A 19,967-nucleotide genomic window follows, 5' to 3' on the forward strand; every position below is an offset into this window, starting at 1 on the left:
TAGGGCCCGGAAGTTCATGCACAAAAAACTATCAAAATATGCATGCAAATATGCGCTTAGAATCTATAAAATATGCGCTAAATATGCATTTACAAAAAAAAAACTCAAGTTATTTTCGTTTTTGGTAAAAAAAAAAATAATTAAAATATGGGAAAAAAACAAGCAAAATGTATTTATTAATTAATATGGTATATTATGTTATATTTACTTTAGGAATTACAATTTACAACCAGTGACTTTGACAGGTTTTCAAATACAAATGAACGGCGATTATCAGCCAACATATTTTTGTAAAGAGAAAAGCTCCGTTCTACATCAACAGAAGAAATTGGAGCATACTTGAAATGTATGAAATCTGAAATTTGAAGATCCTCTGGAAGGCCATCTGTTGTTGTTTCTTCTCCTGACATGACTTTTGAAATGGTTGACAGTATCTTAAACCCCTCATTTTTCTTAATAACTTGTTCCAATTTATTGTAAATTATAACGCCTTTTGGAACTTTAATTTCTTTTAATTTTTTTATGACATTATCTACAATTTGAATTTCTTCAACTAAGGGTGTTCCTCGAGCTTCTAAACTGTTAATGGCTGATATTAAGAAACCATAATTTGTGTGAATAAAAATTAAATTTGATTGAACATTTTTATCACATATTATTTGTTTTAATTTTTCAATTGCCAAGGCATCATCAGCATCAAGCATATTAACAACTTTTTTTATAGTTTTAAAATGCTCACAATAATACATAGCCGCTTTCAACCAGGTACCCCAGCGCGTTATAATTGGTGAAGGTGGCAATGGCGTATCAGGGGCTTCTCGTCGAAATAATTCGATGCGAGCTGGTGCTTTCAAAAATACTTTTTTCATGTTGGATATAAGTTCATCGACTTTAGGGAATTCTGCTCGAATTTTCTCACATACTCGGTGTAAACCGTGGGCCAGACAGGTTACATGTATCATTTTGGAGTAAAAGGCCTGTATGGATTTTGCAGCTTTCAACATATACGGTGCTGCATCGCTAACAAACAAAATAACGTCGTCATGTTGTATTCCTTTCGGCCATAATGAAAAAAGTGCTTTGTCGAAAAGCTTGCTAATTGTTGTATGGTTTGCTTTTTCCAGAACTTCAGAGGCAAGTAAAAAATGATTACCAGGTTCATCTACTGGTAACGTGCCAATTATAACATTCGCAACATATCGCCCTTCTGAATCTGTCGTCTCATCAATCGACACCCAAATCTTTTTATTTTTCACCTCATTTCTTATCTCATCCATCGTTTCTTGGTAGCAATCTTCGACGTAGGTTTTTCTTAGCGTAGATACGGAAGGAATGTCCTTATCCACATATTTTTCTAGAAACGATCGAAAATGTGTGTTGCTTAGTTTTTCCAATGGAATATTTGATTTTAACAATGCTTTGCATAAATCTTTGTTAAAATCAGATTTTCGTGATGATGGTGTCGTAATAAAAGGTTGCGTTAAACTATTTTTTTTAGCTTTGCGATTAACAGCTCGGGCATGTTTCTCAGTTTTTATATGCTGAGTTACGCAAAAACGTTTGTCACTGTTCACCTTTATTTCGCACATTTTACAAAATAAAACACCTCCATCGGATGCAAATATATTTTCACCAAACTCGGCCACATAACTACAAATTCGATTCGTTCCGACTTTTGGAATTTTAAGATTAATGGAAACCGATGTAAAACAAAAACAACAGTACAACACTATAGGACGATCGCACACGACTAAACCTTGTGCTTGGACTCTTCACTATACATTCTTGTATCGTGCTATTCCGATAATCGCGACAGTCATTAAACCATTTTATTAATACTTGATATTCGAGAATATAACAATTGCCGTTTATCGTTTTAATACTATTTAGCTAGAAGTATAACTGGCTTATCGGCTATCGCCTATCATGAATTATCGCATGGACTTCCGGGCCCTAGAAATTACATAATATTAAATTATTTAAGTATGACCTGTATAATTTTAAACAGGTTTTTACACTCAAAGACCGAAATTTCTATAAAATATTAATGAAAAAAAAATATATATCAAAGGTAAAATGCAATAAAATGCAGTAAAATGCAATTTTTTTTTAAATATGCATATTATATTGTAAAAAACCTCAAAATATGCGAAAATATGCAAACTAAAATATCATTTTTGAACTCATCAGGTTGTGATTCAAATTTGTAGCTCATACAGCAACTTTTTTATGCACTCATTAAAAACATGCAAATGCATGAACTTCCGGGCCCTAGTTATAACCAATAAGTATTAACAATCCTAGGCAAATCATTGAATAGGTATAGTTTAATTTATGATTTGAATTGAAATTCTTATAAAACAAGAATGATTCATAAACAAGAAAATATATAAAATTTACAGATTAGAGATACCACTTCAAGGTTTATAAAAACGCAAGAAATTCGTCAACAAATACAAACGTTGAATGTTGATGGGGATATACTAATGTTCCTCAGGAGGGCAGGCCATCATAATGATGGATATGTTCAAGGACAGATTGGTCCATTTCATGAAAGATATGAATTTTGATAATATTTTACAACATTTAAGTATAAATCGCCTGCTTGAAAACCAGTTTGTTTGTGCCACAAATAAAAACAAATAACTATTTTATTTTTTTTAAATTTCCTATTGATTGATTAACAATTTTAGATTCTAATGAGGACGATGAATGTATTGATTTTACAATGATATGTGTATTGTGTATAAAAGTGTAATTTACATTTTATAATATACCTGCTATTATATTATGTTTTAAATGGAAATCTTAACATGAATAAAGATTTTAGACTGTTATTTGTTAATTATAATAATTTTATAAATATTTTATTTAATATCAAATAAAAAGGTCTTATTTAAAATTGTGTTATAAAATTAGTAGGTATACATAATATGAAAATACTGTATGATATTATATATTTGAAATTTTGAATAATAAAATATTCAAATACCTAGTAACCAAATTTAAATCAATTATACGTGAAAAAAAACATACTTAGCCATGCTCTACCTAAGTATGTAGTTTGTAACATTTTACCCAAGATCAAAACATTTATCGAATACTTTATTTATTGTAATATTATTAACATATTATTATATTATAAATAAATTACCTGATTTGTATCGACCGTGCATTATGAAAAGTTTCAATATAGTCACTGTGTACTCAAATAAGAAATAAGTAATAATTAATAACTCGTTAGTCGTTACCGCAACTTGGAAAATATATTTAGTTATTTCGGTCATCTGATTAACTGATTTATATAAAAGCACGGTCTAAGATTATAATAATTATTATAATAAGCACGGTTGTGTTGATATACCCCACTATACTGACCCCTTCCCATACCGTTCTAATATTATCATAAAATAAATATTATTTATGTTATAATTTAAAAGTACCTATTCGCTATTTATAAACTTACAATGGATATAAATATATAGAGAACGGACTAGGTTCCGTACAGTATATCACCATGAGCCAAATTAAATTCCCAGTCAGAATTTTTTTCAATATTTGACGTTGGTAACAAAACATATTCCTTATCACGATTGGGATAACTGTACCCCGCCCTACGCAAAACCGATGGTTTGTATGCCGGTTTCCTGAACGGCGACGGGCAGATTTAGTGGTGGGAATGCGCGAGATCGGACGAGTTTTGGTCGCCGCCCAGTAGCGGTCTCTCGATGGCCGCAGTATAATTAATGTTTTTATCTAATATATTTACAAATCAATCAATAATATACTTTTTTTAGGTATAATTATGATATTTTAGTATTTATATTTCTTGTACTTGGGTGATTAATTAATTGTATAAATATATTTAATAGGCTTTTTTTTATTGGGAAAAGATTTACTTAATCAACTTTATATTTTAGTTTAACTTAATGTTTCAGTAGAAGGCTGCTGCAGAGTGCACATAATATAAAAATTAAGAATCATAGGAATGGATTTACTGCATTTTGTAAATTTAATGTGGGTTATTTCCTAAGTAAAAATGCAGTAACTCCTATAATATGTTTAAAAGTGGTAAAAAACATACAAAAAATGAATAAAGTACAAAAAAATATATCAACAAATAACTTGAACATCTACAGGGTGCGGCATAATGGACTCCCACATTTCCGAAGTGAATTAAAAAAAACGATACAAGGTAAAGAAAAAAAATTTTTATTTTTAAAAACTATATTATATAAGGTTTTTTTTAAATTAGTTTTTAAAAATTATATCGTCTAAATCAGCGTTTCCCAAACTGTGGTCCGCGGACCCCTAGGGGTCCGCACGTATACCGGAGGGGGTCCGCGAACGTAAATTAAAAATTTACAAAGTATACCTATCCATAAAACGAAAATAATGATGCAATATTCGTATTACATGGGAAATACTGTTGATAATAAATACATTGTTGAAATAGTTATCGTTGAAAAGCAATTAAGATTAGTTACTAAATATGCAAATCTTTTCAATAATTTTGAATGGCTCTGTACAGTGGCCTATTTGGCTGATATTTTTAATTCTCTGAACTCATTAAATATTAGTTTACAAGGGAAAGAAGACAATATTTTTCACACGGAGGATAACATTGAAGCTATGTTAAAAAAACTTGAGTTATGGAGAAAACGTGCCCTTCAAAACAATTTTAACCACTTTCCAACTCTTTATGCATTTATAGAATCATCCGATGAAGTTTTTCCTCAGGACACAAAAGATATAATTATTGAACACCTCCAAATTTTGAAACATTCATTTCGAAAATATTTTCCAGTTCCTGACAAAAATAAAAATTGGATAGTAGACCCTTTTAATGCAGATGTCCCTGATATAACTGGTTTAACAACAACACAAGAAAATCAATTAATCGAAATATCCAGTAATTCTAATTTAAAAAGAGTTTTCAAAGAATCTTCTTTGTCTTCTTTTTGGTTGAGTATAAGACAAGACTATCCAGAAATATCGGACTCAGCAATAAGGCCATTGATGCTTTTTTCAACAACTTATCTCTGTGAAAAAGGATTTTCAGCTAATGTGTACACAAAAAATAAATATAGAAATCGATTAAATATAGAATCAGATTTACGTATTCAACTTTCTAATATAGATCCTAAAATACCAGATTTAGTATTAAAGAAACAACACCATCCATCACATTAAACGCATTAATTATTTATTATAAAAATAATATATCTATTTATCCATTTTTTTTTATTAATTCAATTTTTCATTATAAACATATGTGTATTTAATTTTAAAAATAAAGCAAACAATTTAGTATTATTATTTATTAATGCTTTAATTAAAATTTTTATTTAGGGGTCCGCGATCTTTTTTATTTTCTCTAAGGGGGTCCGGCAGAGAAAAAGTTTGGGAAACGCTGGTCTAAATGATTGCCTTGACGAGCAGCGCACATATAGAGCCGTTCTCGAAAGTTTTCCATCACTTTCGCCAGCATATCGAGTGGAATCACGGAGATTTCTTGACGGATGGCCTCTTTTAGTTCTTCAATGGTTCTTGGTCGATGTTTGAAAACTTCAGCTTTGAGGTATCCCCATAAGAAATAATCACATGGGCTCAAATCAGGGAAGCGAGGAGGCCATGTAATGTTTTCCCTTAAGGAGATCAAGCGACCAGGAAACATTTTTTGCAATACAACAAAAGAACAACGGGCTGTATGAGCTGTGGCCCCATCCTGTTGAAACCAGAAGACATCATTATTTTCGTACTCTTCGATTTTCGGGCGTAAAAAGTTCTCCAACATCTCACAGTACCGGTTGGAAGTCACAGTAACTGTAAAACCACCCTCTTCAAAAAAATAAGGCCCCACGATACCTACCGAGGACAAAGCACACCAAACTGTTACTTTAGGACTATGAAGAGGTCGTTGGTGTATTTTTAGAGGGTTTTCAGCAGCCCAATAACGAAAATTTTGTTTGTTCACTGTGCCAGAAATGTGGAAATGTGCTTCGTCGCTACTCCACACAATACCGTTGGGAGGCACAACTGTGAGGATTGCATTACAGCAATCTTTTCGTTTTCCCCAATCTGTTGGACTTAATTCCTGAGTTACCATAATCTTATATGGGTGTAATTTAAGATCACAGTGCAAAATTCGCCTTACCGTTCGATCCGATATCCCGAGAGCAGAACGTGATGGAGACTGCTCTATCGATATTCTTACTGCGGCAATGGTTTCCGGTGTTCTCACGGACTTGGGACGTCCAACCGGTTTTTTAGGCATTGCAGATCCCGTTGCTCTTAAATTTTGTACCCAATTCAAAATAGTTTTCCGATCAGGGACACTTTCGTTTGGATTCAAACTGAACCGAGTGCGAAATGCTCTCTGTGTCGCAATCACACATTCAGCGTTTTTGAAAAATGCCTCAATAACGAAACCACGTTGTTCACCAGACCACGGCATGGTGACGACTAAAAACCTTATTAATAATCTAATCTAGCGAAATAAACCACTTTAATCTAATCAGTTTAATTACGCACTAATGATTATTTGAAATATGGGAGTCCATTACGCCGCACCCTGTATTAAAAATGATTTATAGAAAAAATCATTGAAACATAATAACTTCTGGGTCAAAAATTAAAAAAACCTTTAAACACGATTTCCCAACATTTCACTTTTTGGAGTTAATGCAGTTATTGGTAGCAGGGCAGAGCAGGTATGACTATATCTTCCTGTGCACCCCAGACAACATCCTCGCTTTGAAATTGCATCGTCGCAGTTCAGGAACAACCAACCGTGTACCATTGCAAAGACATCTCTTAGAATCTAGGTTCCTAAGCAACATGACAACAGAACCGACCTTCAGCGTCAAGTTATACGGCGGCAGTCCGTCTGGTTCCAGAGTATTGAGAGACTCTGTCGGATAATTGGCCACTTTGTCGGGGTCGTCGACCATCACAGTGTCTATGGCCGTGTAGGTTCGGTGAACTCCATCAATGCGTTGTAACACCGTATTATTGATCTGCCTGCATTTGTTGTTCCTGGGACAAAAATTATTTTTCGAGCAAACTCGTTGACATTAGCCAACGTCATTCGCTGCGGAAAAACCAAATCAACCAATTTAGTGACCACTTATACCATTTCCCGGGGTATTTCAACGGTGTTTTGAACACCGTCGACCGCTGGCCATTGGCCGCTCCCGAGCTGAAGCAACCATGTTGCAAGTCAGCGTCGTTATCGGCGCGCTTATTCCGCGTCAAAGTGAACTGTTCCAGGTTGCGCCACAAAGAGTTGTATTTGATAGATGACCTGGCGATGTCACTCCTTGTTCCCCTGCGCACGACAGGTAGAATTTCCCTGAAGTCACCAACGAACAGTACCGGTTTACCGCCGAACGGTAATTTTGAACTCATGGTGTCCTGGAGCAACCTATTGACCACTGTGAGTTGTAGTCCCGGAGACATGGGCGCTTCGTCCCAGACGATGAGTGCTGCGTCACGTATCCTCTGAGCACGCAACTACTGCAAGGTGATGGTCGATGTCGAGTGCACTGTCATGCCGCCGTCCATGAGCGATGCTGCTATTCCTGTAAAAGCCACAGATCGACTTGGTTGCGAAGCGACCATATGAGGCACCCGTATAGTGTTGTTTTACCTGTTCCTCCGGGACCGTCAATATAGAAAAGTTTTGATACGTTTATGTTGTCGTCTACGGCCGCCATCACACAATTGAACACTGTCCGTTGTTCGTCGTTCAAATTGTTCAATTGTACGGCCCAGCGCACCGCCGCGTCTATAGCACCAAACATGTCATCGTTCGGGTCTTTTTCCAGCAATGTGACGTCCGGTAGTGGCAAACCGTAGTCTGCAAGCGATTTCCCGTGACCACGAAGCATCCTGTTGATTGCATCCAAACACGCGGCCCTCGCGCGGTCAATGTCTCTCAATCGGTGACTGAAGTCCTGCAACATGTGAGGTTCGCTGGCTTGATACAACGCCAGTGGGTTTGTGATCTCGCAGTGCAAAAGCATCGTCACAAAAAGGTAAAGACGCTGGACTGGTGTGTCCAATGTTGCTGATTCGGCCATGCACGCCAACATAGCTCGCCGCGTATGTTGGATGCTCTACCCCGTCTACTTTCCTCATGTCCCTGTGAGCCCCTCTTGTGTAAGAGTAGCAATCATGGGTAGAAACGATCGCGATCAAGTGGGTTGACAATGTACGTTCGAGCCAACGTCTCGTACGTCATCTGTCTTCGACGTCGTGTCCACGTTCTCCTAGACGCGTGCCAAGTGTATTGTACCGGTATCTCTTGGTAAAGGTACTGTCTAGTCTCTTCGTCCGTCACGTTGAGGTCGGTAAAATTTCACGGGCCGCCGCAATTCGTCAATGCCGCCGCATCGAAACATACAACCCCTGGACTTATGACCTAACGCCTAAACCTACCTACCTACGATTGGAGATACTCATAGATGTCAAATCTACCACACTTACACTGTTTTTTCACTATAACAAATATTGCACTAAACATTGCTTAACCGATTAAATTCATAAGAGTTGTGTGTAATTAAACCGTAAATCGCATTTCCTTACTATCCAGTGTATAATTCAATTTCCATCATTAATTAAATATATTTTTTATTGCATTAGGTATACACTGTTTGAATATATTTTATTTAAAGTTAATTCATATTGGGGTCGTGATGTGTCAATTAACATCGCATCTAATTAATAAAGGTTATCATAGACATGTCAGTAGCATACATTATGCGAATATACTGCAATTTCTGATTTATCTTATTAAAAATTATACTAATATGGACATGGTGTGGACTAATGTGAATTACACATGGACACAATATAAAGAAACTGTGAAATATAGTTAAAGAGTAGTTATCTATATTATTATGTGAATATTGTATTACTCTTGTTGTATTGTATTTATAGTATTAATGTACTACATAACAGAGCAAACATTGATCTATTTAAAAACAGTTGAACGTTGCTCATTAAAATAAAATCCAGTATAATATTTATGTTCAATAATTCTCAAATCAATAATATTATCTTGGAGTCTGGACATGAGTTAGTCTCTAATAAAAATGTAACAGTATTTATTATGTACTATCTCTGAGTAAATTCAAACAACAGAAATGTGTGTGCGCCTAGCAACGTTTAGTTAATGTCAGTTTAACTTATTAAATAAAAATAAACAGTTTATTTGAAGAAAATAGGTCTGTCAACGAATAATAAATGTAATTAGATAAGTTTACACGATATGAGATTGAATTTAGAATTGTTTTTTGTGCGTTCAACTCAGTTACAGCTGTACTGTCAGTATGACTAAACGTAGACATACCACTCGTGTAAAAATAATAGCTCTGAATATCAATTAATATATTATGTTTTAGTATTAATTATTAATTTAATTAAACAAAAGTATGTGTTGATTATTGTCTCATTATGGGTGTGCTAACTGACTGATAAATAACACATATCGTTTCACTGGCGAAACTAACCTAAAAAAACTCATAAGCATCCTAAATTGTACACACCCACACACCTGCTTACCAACTTTTCCTACCTTATACTTATATTATATTTTTTTTCAATAAACATTGCATATTATTATAATAATTGTTGCATAGTATTTCTTGTTTTTGAAAATACCTAACAAAATAAAACCCAATAATAAAATGTAAATGTATTATAAAACAAAATTGCATTTAACCAACACGGTATGTTATTTACTATCCCTGGCCACCTAGGCTTACACGTAAATGTTATGAATAAGTCAGGCTTTCCGTACTTGCGCACAAAGGACATTGCGTCGTGGTAACATTGTTTCTTGTACCTAGGACCCAGTGGCGTGGTGAGGGGGTTTTCCAGGGGCCGCGGCCCCTATAGGTTATCAGGTGGGTGGGTGGGTTAAACTAACTGGGTGTCAATAAAAATTGGTGCAAAAACTAAAAATATTTAATAAATAAAAGGTAAGGTTCGTTATGACTTATGAGCATGTATTGTCATTTGTCGCTAACAGGATAAGTGCAAATCATAAAATGTTACAACCTACAAGTTACAACATAATTGATAATGTTATAAAAGTGATTAATCTATATTAACAATATTCGAATATTATTATTTATTGCGGATTGCAGTAGTGCAGTACAGTGGTACACGTTCGTACATTTTATCAATAATTCTTAATTTAGATTAACCGTTGTAGACGTTACGGACGGGATAGACGTAAACAAAATGTCAATAGAATACGGGTAGTGCAAAGCATGAATAAGCCCTAAATATTAAACCTTCCGCTTGACCCAAGTCGAATAAACATCCTTATATAGATGTTTCATAGCCAAAAGTTTCTCTAATAGAAACAATCATACTAATTTCAAAATCAATTTGAAATGTATTTGGGCTAAAAGCTTTTTTTTTTTTTTAATATACAGTCGTTAGAACAACGTTTTTTACAAATTAAATTAAAGTTTTTATACTACCGATCCTCACTACACAGAACATTCAACTAACAATTATGTGCGAAATTCTCCATCCAATATTTTAATGTCCGCAGGTTACTCAATAAAAAATATTGATTTTTTTGATAATTCTCTAAATACTTTTATGTCAAATGTTCTAAGAAATACATAACAAATTAGGTACCTACTATAGTGGTCCAATAGAAGCATAATAAATATCTCGTTTTTATTTCATCTTGTTTTTTATTTTATAAATTTAAATATTATAACGTATGATATTAATACTAAATAATACCTATTTCTTCTTTTATTATTATTATTATTATTACTATTATTATTCTTATTATTTATATTATTATTATTGTTATTTATAAATCACCGAAAATGTACTTAGATAATATAATATTATAGAAAAAAAAAAAAAACTGTAATTGGAATTTATTTCCGAAATAAAGAAAATATTATTATCATATTATTAAATACAAATCCATTTCTTAGAGCTGCTTCTTTTATTACCTTAAACATTCTCGAATAAGTTGCTGTACTTCTGTTCGATAGCAATGCATACGCCTTAAAATTAACTTAAATATAATAATTATTATTTACTAAAATATCATATTAATTTACTTTTATAATGACCAATGGTATCATTATTCCTACGACATAACTGGCAATGTATAAATTTGGGTAAATAACTGAGGTGCTGATTTAAATGTCCCATCCATAAAAATAAGTTCACTACTGCACGGTCTTCTTAAAAATCCTTCCGTAGTTCCGTCCCAAATATAACAATTTTGTCGTCATCACCATCACATCCTATAAATTTAGTGATTAATGGTGTGTATATTATTAACTGATTGCGCATTACTTCAACAGCGTGCCACGTGTTGTCATAAAAAAATAGTTACCTAATAAAAAATCACTTCTGTCATTCGTTGATCTCCATTCGTTCTCAATAAAAAGTTCCGACAACTTTGTAGGTAATGTTGGAACCAATTTCATTCGCTTTCTGTATGCTGAGGATCGGATACTAGTATAGACAGGAACAGCATCTTCTACCTCCGATAAAGTACAACCCTTTATTCCTGAAGAAACAACGGATCGCCTCACATCGTGGAAACTCTGAGGTACAGATATTGTTGGATTTGAAACCACTCTTTCCTAAACATATAATAACTAGTTGAATATCCCGGCTATAGTTTAAATATTTGAAATATTTTGAAAATTAAATATTATATAATATCCATAACTATCTATATATAACTTTATAACTACAGTCGTCACCGCTTAATGTAATCACTTTGGTACGGGACATAACTGATAACATAATCCGATTGATAACACTAAACGAAAAAAATAACATTTAGTGTTGCATCAAATTTTATGATCATTATTCTTAACACATAGTTATTAAAAGTATAATTATTTTATTTATTATTATTTATTTCTAATTAAAGTACATATGTAGGTATAAATTGGTAATAAAAAATAAAAAAATAAAAATAAAATGTAAATAAATATATGTAGGTACTACCATTAACTTGAACAATATTTTTTTTTACCGTTAAAAGATCATTGATAAAATGTTCGTATTTGTATTGTAATTCAAAATTTGATGAATGTTGTTGCACTCCCCTTCGTAATACTCGTAGAGCCTCTCTCATTTCCGAAGAACTTGGAGGTTTTTCAGTATCTGTTTCTTCATTTTCGATTTCTCCAGGTTCATTTGTTTGTGATAAAGCATGTACAATATCTTCTTCAGTAAAATTTGATGTAGTAGGTATATTTTCATTGATTTTCAACCAATTTTTAAAATCTAAGTCTACTTCTTCATATTCTTCTTCTTCCTCCTCTTCGACACTTTCTGCAAAACCTCCGTGTTGAAAACAATTTCGTATTGTTTTATCTGTCACTTGGTCCCAAGCCATTGTTATAAGATGTAATGCATCTAAGAGGTTGGTTTGTTTTACTAATTCATTAGCGAACAATTTTTCTTGGTCATTTGTATTTTCAATATTGTCTATTATTCTTGTCCGCATTTGTTTGCGATAATATGATTTTAAGGTTTTTATTATTCCTTGGTCACATGGTTGTATTAATGATGTTGTATTTGCTGGCAAAAATATGATTCTAATGTGTTTTAAAGATACACTAACCACGTGTGCAGGACAGTTGTCAATAAGTAAAACGGTATTATTATTTAATTATTTATCCCACTTTATTAACCATTCGTTAAAAATAACTGATGTCATCCAAGCATTTATGTTGGCGTAATAATCAACTGGTAAACATTTTACAGATTTAAAACAACGAGGATTTTTACTTTTCCCTATTGCCAAAAGTTTTTGTTTTTTACCTGACATACTCGCACAACATAGGACAGTGATGCGCTCTATTGATATCTTACAGCCTTTTGCGTTTTCATTTTTTAATAAGTAAGAATGCTCAGGCAAGGCACGATAAAATAACCCGGTTTCATCAGCATTATAAACATTGTCGGGCGTATATTCTGAAATAATTTTTGGCCATTCAGTTTTTAACCAATTTTCTGCTGCCGAGAAATCTGCGTCTTTTTGTTCTCCGTACGTTCGTTTGTAAACAATATTTTCTCGTTTCTTCCAGCGATAAAACCATCCTTCTGAGGCAATAAAATTTTCTATACCCATTTTTTTTGCAAGTTCTTCAGCTTTTTGACGCAATATTGGACCATTAATGCGTGCATCATTTTTTCTAACATTAATAAACCATAATAATAATGCTGATTCAACCTGTTCTTCTTTCCCACTGCGTATCCTCTTTATGTTTGGATTTTTATTAAGTGTTGCTGAATTTTCTATTTCAACTCGTTTTTTTAATAATTTACACAATAACGGTTGGGAAATTTGTAGCTTTATAGCTGCTTCTCGCTGTCCCATTTTTGGTAAATTGTCGTAACTTTATAATATTGACAATTTATCATAAATTGTTAGGTCATTTCTTTTTCTTTTTTCACTCATTTTTAAGCACACGCGACACGGATGCATACAAACGATACTGGTCGACGGGCAGCGACGGTACTGTCTGAATGGTGTAAGAACAAAAGTGATATCAATGTGTATAGCCATTTTTATCTTTATTATGAGCTATTCGACGAAAACTCGGACATTATTTTCTTTATCTAATAACTACATAATGATGATTTTATGACCTCAAACTGATAATATTATGCGGCGTATTGATTACAATTATAATCGACATAATTTACACATATAAGTATACATCCAGCCCTTACTTATACTTTTCGATAACAATAAAAGTTTGATAACATTAACCGTGATTATAATAAGCGGTGACCACTGTATATAACTTCATAAATTATTTATTCATCATATAATATTAACAATTTTAGTTATACGTAATATATTAAATTATATATATCATATACATTATAATAAATCATATACATACTATAGTATAAGCAAATTTAAGATTTCTTTTACCTTTAGAGTTTCTCGAAATCCACGTCGCGCCAATTCAGCTCCATGCTTTGAGTGATTATGAGTTTTAGATATTATTGCAGTCGTTTGTGATCTTAATATTGCTCGTCCTCCACAGTTGTTGATACATTTGTAATATTCATTATTTTCATTAGATCTGTCAATTCTGTGTTTATAATTATCCACTACTAACAGCGGGTGTCCACGGTTTGAGTTAATTTTATACCAAGACATATTAATTATTAAAAAACAAAACTTATTTGACACGAGTGGAAAAGGGGACTGCAAACTAAAGATCGTGACTGTGCGTAAACCCACCATTATATGTGTAATATTTGTAGATTATTATTGTCACTTTATCAGCGATAAGATTACGGAACGATGTTTCCGTGACGATGTCACCTGAAATAGCTTCCTTCCCGTTTTTATAATTTATCGATTTTCTTCAAAAGCGGAGGAAACACATGTAAAGAGAATAAAGTTGTGTTTAACTTGTAGTGCATATTTACTAAAAAAATAAATATGAATGTGAAATTGTGAATATATTATAATATTAATATATATATATATATATATACATTGTTCGGTACGTATCATAATCATTGTATCGATAATAAAAAATAAGATAGAGCCGATAGAGGCTCAAATATTTTAAGTATATACGTAACGTAACCGGCGTTACGAGCGTATTCGACCGTCTTTTATAAATGTGCACAATATTGTTTTGTGATTCAAAGCACTTGGTTTTACTCTGCGTAACATATATGATAAATATAACATATTTACTCAAGCTCTGATGAGTAAAAACCAGGGGTTTTCGGCAAAATGGGATTAGGAAAAATAGGATTCGGCCTAATGGGATTTATTATCAATCCATACAAAACTGGTTTTTTTGTCGGCGAAACGGGATGATACCACCTACATACAAAAAAAAGAATGAGAAAGTTAACAAATATAGGCGATTACGACCGAACCATAGACCTCGAACCCAAGACATATTATGGTGGTTCAATCTTGACCTCTCACGACGCCGAGTTCATAACTGTACAGCGTGCACCACAGTGTTGCCATATTTAGAGATTTTTCCTATTTCTGGAGATTTTGACTTGCTTTAGGTATAAATTTGAAGATTTTATACTTTTGAGGATATCTGAAGATTTAAGTTCCCTTAGGTTATAATTTATAAAAAACTGTATTTCACAAAAAAAAAAAAATAATACGATTCTTATAGAATAAAACATGGTTAAAATTTGTAATTTTCAAGGTAGATATATTATCACAGAATAAAACAATCAATGATATTATAATATCTTCCTAGGTAAATAATTGTAGTTATACTGATAAGAATATAAATGATAAGTATTTGAAATATTTCACTTATTACTTTATCAGTATTCAGTTATCTCACTAATCATTTTCAAACTGGCAAATTGCGAAGTGCAAACTGCAAAGCAAACGCAAAGTCGTCAAGTCGTAACTGAAATCATAGACCTAACATGTTAGAAGTAAGTTGAAAGTAACATTACAGATACTATTTAATGTCAAATCGGCATAATATGTAGTTTGAAGTGTGAACATAGTTCATATAAATATTTAAATTTTATTGTTTTACAGAATATTAGAATGGCGTCATCAAATGATGAAGATTCAACGACACGTAGTACGAAAGGATGGCCTAAAAAGAAACCATATTTACAAAATTACAGGGTAGATTGGCAAAAAAAATCCAAATTATTCTAAATGGTTACGTTCTAGTAAAAAAGGAGCTACATATTTTCACTGTATGTTTTGTAACGATTCTTATCTTGGTGGATTATCTGCAGTTGCCAAACATTCTAAAACAGGCAAACATGTGTGTAATGCCAAATCTGTAGCAAATACCATACCTATTAATCAAATGCAACAAGTAAGTAATAATATTACTACCGATAAAAAAGTAAAAGAGGCTGAAATTAAAGTAGCAATGTTTATAACGGAACACAATATAGCCTTTCGAACTTCCGATCACTTAATAAGTTTAATAAAATCACTAAATCCAGAGTCAAATGTCATAAATAAAATGTCATGTAACCGAACAAAAGCCACAGCTATTGTCACCAATGTTATTGGATGTACTGGTTTTGATAGTTTAATTTTAAAAATAGCTAACCAGCAATTTTCAACTTCACTTAACAAGTTGTTCCAGCATGAAAAGCCGCAAATTTATCATTTATACTCAAAAATGGTATCAGCATATAAAACCATACTAGACTGTTACATGCAATCAAATTATCTCGAAAAAACTGACTTGGAAAAAGTTCAATATAGAAATCCACAATACTTTTTGAAAAATAATGAAATTTATGTTGGTGGTAAGTGTATGGCTCTTTTATCTGAAACAGATTGCAAATTATCAAGTGCTGAGAAAAAAATCTTTTTTACAAATTGTTTAAATTTTTATGTTGAATGTTCAAAACAAATTTTCCAACGATTTCCTTTTCATTCCCCTCAAATTATGTGCTTAAAATATTTATCATTTCTAAATCCTAAAGAAATAAAAAATACCATGTCCATTGCCCCGGCAGCTAATTATTTCGAAAACATTTTAGAATTGAATCTAAATGATATTGATCGAGAGTGGCGTCAATTAAAAAATTTTGATTTTGATTTTGAACAAGTTGACATTACTAAGTTTTGGAAAAGTGTTCGAGATACCACTAACTGTGATGGATTAGAATTTTTTCCTCTTATCAACAAATTTGTTGCATATATTTTAATTTTACCCCATAGTAGTGCTTGTGTGGAAAGACTATTCAGTGTAATTAATCTAAATAAAACTAAGATAAGAAACCGTTTATCAACTAGCACATTGTCAGGTATATTACACTCCAAAAATATTTTAAATCATCAACAAAAATCCTGTTATGATTTTAGTGTCACAAATAATATGTTAAAAAAACACAAAAGTGATATGTATAAATAAGATGAAAACATTGATCTCGGACTTAAATACTAACCTAATTTATATTTTGTAAAATTTGTTGTGATTCACTTATTTAAAAATTTTTTATTTGTTATATTTATATATGTTTAATCACATTTTATACTTCTGTTTAATTAATGTTATGTTTTATTATTTATAAATTGTTTTTCTCATTATAATGGGTTCAAAGAAGTTCCTTATGTTTTTTAAAATTTACTTTTGATCTATTCACCATTGCATTATCATTTATCAGTTAAAAAGGGTGTACAAAAATTAACTCTTGACTATTATTTTTTGTACTTATATAATTATTATTTATATTTTGTTAAATTTGTTGAACTATTATTTAAATTTGTTATAACTTATCAAACACACTTTAACTTGTTTGTTATTTATGGTTCATTGTTTATACATTGTTTTATTATTACCTTTGGTTCAAAGAAGTTCCTTATGTTTTTTTAAAATTTACTTTTAATCTATTCACTTTTTCATTATCAGTTAGAAAGGGTGTACAAAAATTAACTCTTGACTATTATTTTTTATTACTTATATAATTATTATTTATATTTTGTTAAATTTGTTGAACTGTTATTTAAATTTGTTATAACTTATCAAACACACNATTCAATAATTAAAAAAAGATGTATATTATTAAATATTGTTCAGAATATTAATGTTACATTTTTTTAATCAAATAAATGTTGTTAATCAAATATATTTTGTTTATTAATTAATTAATAAATGGTTTTAAATTTCAGTTAATTTTTTTTAACTGAAGATGATTTAATAAAAGTTGATGTTCATGTTTTGTGCCATCGTTTGGATTTGCCCCTTATATTATGAGCGAGCGCAGCCTTAAAAAAATTTTTTAAGGATTTTTAAGTAAATCTGAGGATTTTCGAACGTACATTTCGGGATTTATTTAATTTTCATCTGGCAACACTGGTGCACCAATCCGTGGTCATGCAGACAGCAACCAAATACAATTTCAATCAATTTAAATAAAACTAACGTAAATAATATTTTCTAAAAAACAAAAGAAGGGGTGAATGAAAAGAAAGGTTCTTTAAATGAAACATGATTTATACTGTAATTTTTTTTTAATTTGTATATAGTACACTTAAAATTTTCAAAAAAAAGGGAGGGGGGTAATGTAACGTACATTACATCATTCAGTATATTTTATAGTCGTAATATGCACAATACGCATATTATGCGCTGACTATAATAAATTAAGCCCCTCTAGTTTAGGTGCCACGTATATATTTTATTATTGTAAGGCTACGGCCAATGTAGATGATATGTAAGAGAAAGATAGTTCTCCGCTATTACCAGCACGTGCACCTGAACTCCGTAAAAACGCCCATTTTTGGTAACTTTGTTCGTAAATCGTAAGTAATAATAAATTGGTTAATATTAATAATTATTTGGACCAATCGTTATTTATTTGTAATATTAAGATCCCAATTACCCTTTGTGCCCCCGAGCTACGGTGAAAATATATTCATAGGAACTGGTATCTTCCCTGAATATTTTATATTTAACTGGTCATCCACAACTAAGTTACATTATAATACAGAGAAATCCTCTTATCATAAACCACTCATAATTTCAAAAATTATCAGCATTCAAGTTGTATGTACATTGTTGCCTTTAAAATTATATTAATCAGTGTTTTAGTTACAATTTTGCTTTTTATCTGTATCATACAGAATGATAAATAAAATAAATATTTTATGTAATAATGCCTAGTACCTGTTGTTGCTTAAAATGTAATACACCATTTAACTACTGCATCTCACTTATTTCTGGATTGCTGTTTTCATAAATATGTAACTATATATAATTATTAGTTATTATTATTATTTATTAATAAAGGAATTAACTGGGTTTGATATTGATGATCAGTCAACATTATCTCACCAGCAAGAAACCATAGCCCAGACTACATTGATTTGAATAGTAATGTATCTACATTAGGAACTTTGTCGACAACCGAATCATCATCATCTTCTACATCAGCACCGTCATCAGTCATCACCATTGCCCTATACTTCGAATTGTAATTTTTAATCGGTAATTTATAGTTTTAGAATGTAGAAGTATGCTATGAATGTGTAGTTAGTATTTATTTTAATTTCATAGTTTCAGTTACAAAATTTACAAAACTTTCTTCAAAGTACTGTAGAAGGTAGAGCTCTTTTAGCATTGTACAAGGATAGTGGTATATTGGACAATTCAGGCAGAAGAAAACTCTGTAATTTAATAGTTAGAAGAGAACTTGATAATGACCCTGAAAATATTATATCTTGCCAACGCCTTTTGTCCATTTCTGAAGAAATAATTACAATTTTTACTAAAGAACATATAAGTACTTATTTTATCACCTACATAAGTTATGGTAGGTACATTCATAAAATAAAGTAATTTGAAATGAATTTGTATTGAAATATTTTTTTCGTCTTGGTCCAACTTTAAAAAAGGCGGCAAAAGGTAAATTACTGGACTGTTTCAATAAGAGGCGTAGAGAATATAAAAAAGCTGGAATAATTACATCAAGGAGTTCTAACGGTGGACAGTTAAGCAAGCTACCACTTGGTTTAAATGTAAATTCTGCAGGTGTGTATTGTGTCTCTAAGTAAATGTTTATCATATTTGGAGCAGTGTATAATAAAAATTTAACTAATTTAAATAGTCATTGAAAGAAAAAATATTAGGCTGAAAAACTCTTCAGATCCTTGGTACATAGTTAAAGATTATTGGAATATTACAGAATCATATAGAATTCAAGGAGAACTAAGCGCAAAAAGTAAAGGATCGGTTAGTGAGTATATGAAAGATTTTCTATGTCTAAAAACTCCATCGGGTTAAACTCTTGTAAGTTATAAAAAAGAACTAATAATAATAATAATTGACCAACAATTTTTTATAACTGTTATTAATACTATTGATTATATTATACTAATATAAATTGCTCACAAACAAGGTTTACATGACTGTGTTTATTGTATAGGACATCAATTATTAGAAGGTGCAAATAATTTTTAAATAATA

The 19,967-nt window shown here is 31.6% G+C and overlaps 2 protein-coding genes and 1 pseudogene across 2 annotated transcripts; 1 reads left to right on the forward strand and 2 right to left on the reverse strand.

Moving 5' to 3' along the window:
- Positions 1-2,514: 2,514 nt before the first annotated feature.
- On the forward strand, positions 2,515-5,193 carry LOC111026405 (protein FAM200A-like). The gene is made up of 2 exons (XM_022304480.1): positions 2,515-2,590; positions 4,853-5,193. Exons 1-2 carry the CDS (start codon positions 2,515-2,517, stop codon positions 5,191-5,193), a joined length of 417 nt encoding a protein of 138 aa, XP_022160172.1.
- A 1,526-nt stretch (positions 5,194-6,719) lies between these two features.
- LOC111026406 lies at positions 6,720-7,410 on the reverse strand (annotated as a pseudogene).
- A 5,269-nt stretch (positions 7,411-12,679) lies between these two features.
- LOC111026407 (tigger transposable element-derived protein 6-like) lies at positions 12,680-13,390 on the reverse strand. The gene has a single exon (XM_022304481.1). It carries the CDS (start codon positions 13,388-13,390, stop codon positions 12,680-12,682), a length of 711 nt encoding a protein of 236 aa, XP_022160173.1.
- Between the last annotated feature and the right edge of the window lie 6,577 nt (positions 13,391-19,967).

Source organism: Myzus persicae, unplaced genomic scaffold, assembly GCF_001856785.1.
Source record: "Myzus persicae strain clone G006 unplaced genomic scaffold, MPER_G0061.0, whole genome shotgun sequence".
NCBI lineage: Eukaryota > Metazoa > Arthropoda > Insecta > Hemiptera > Aphididae > Myzus > Myzus persicae.

What these genes read in the sequence shown, in the direction of transcription:
- LOC111026405 (XM_022304480.1), top strand. Translation starts at nt 2,515, where the DNA reads ATGATGGATATGTTCAAGGACAGATTGGTCCATTTCATGAAAGATATG. An exon ending in TAATATTTTACAACATTTAA is followed by an intron (nt 2,591 to 4,852) that starts GTATAAATCGCC and finishes CTTTTAATGCAG; the next exon opens with ATGTCCCTGATATAACTGGT.
- LOC111026407 (XM_022304481.1), bottom strand. Translation starts at nt 13,390, where the DNA reads ATGGGACAGCGAGAAGCAGCTATAAAGCTACAAATTTCCCAACCGTTA.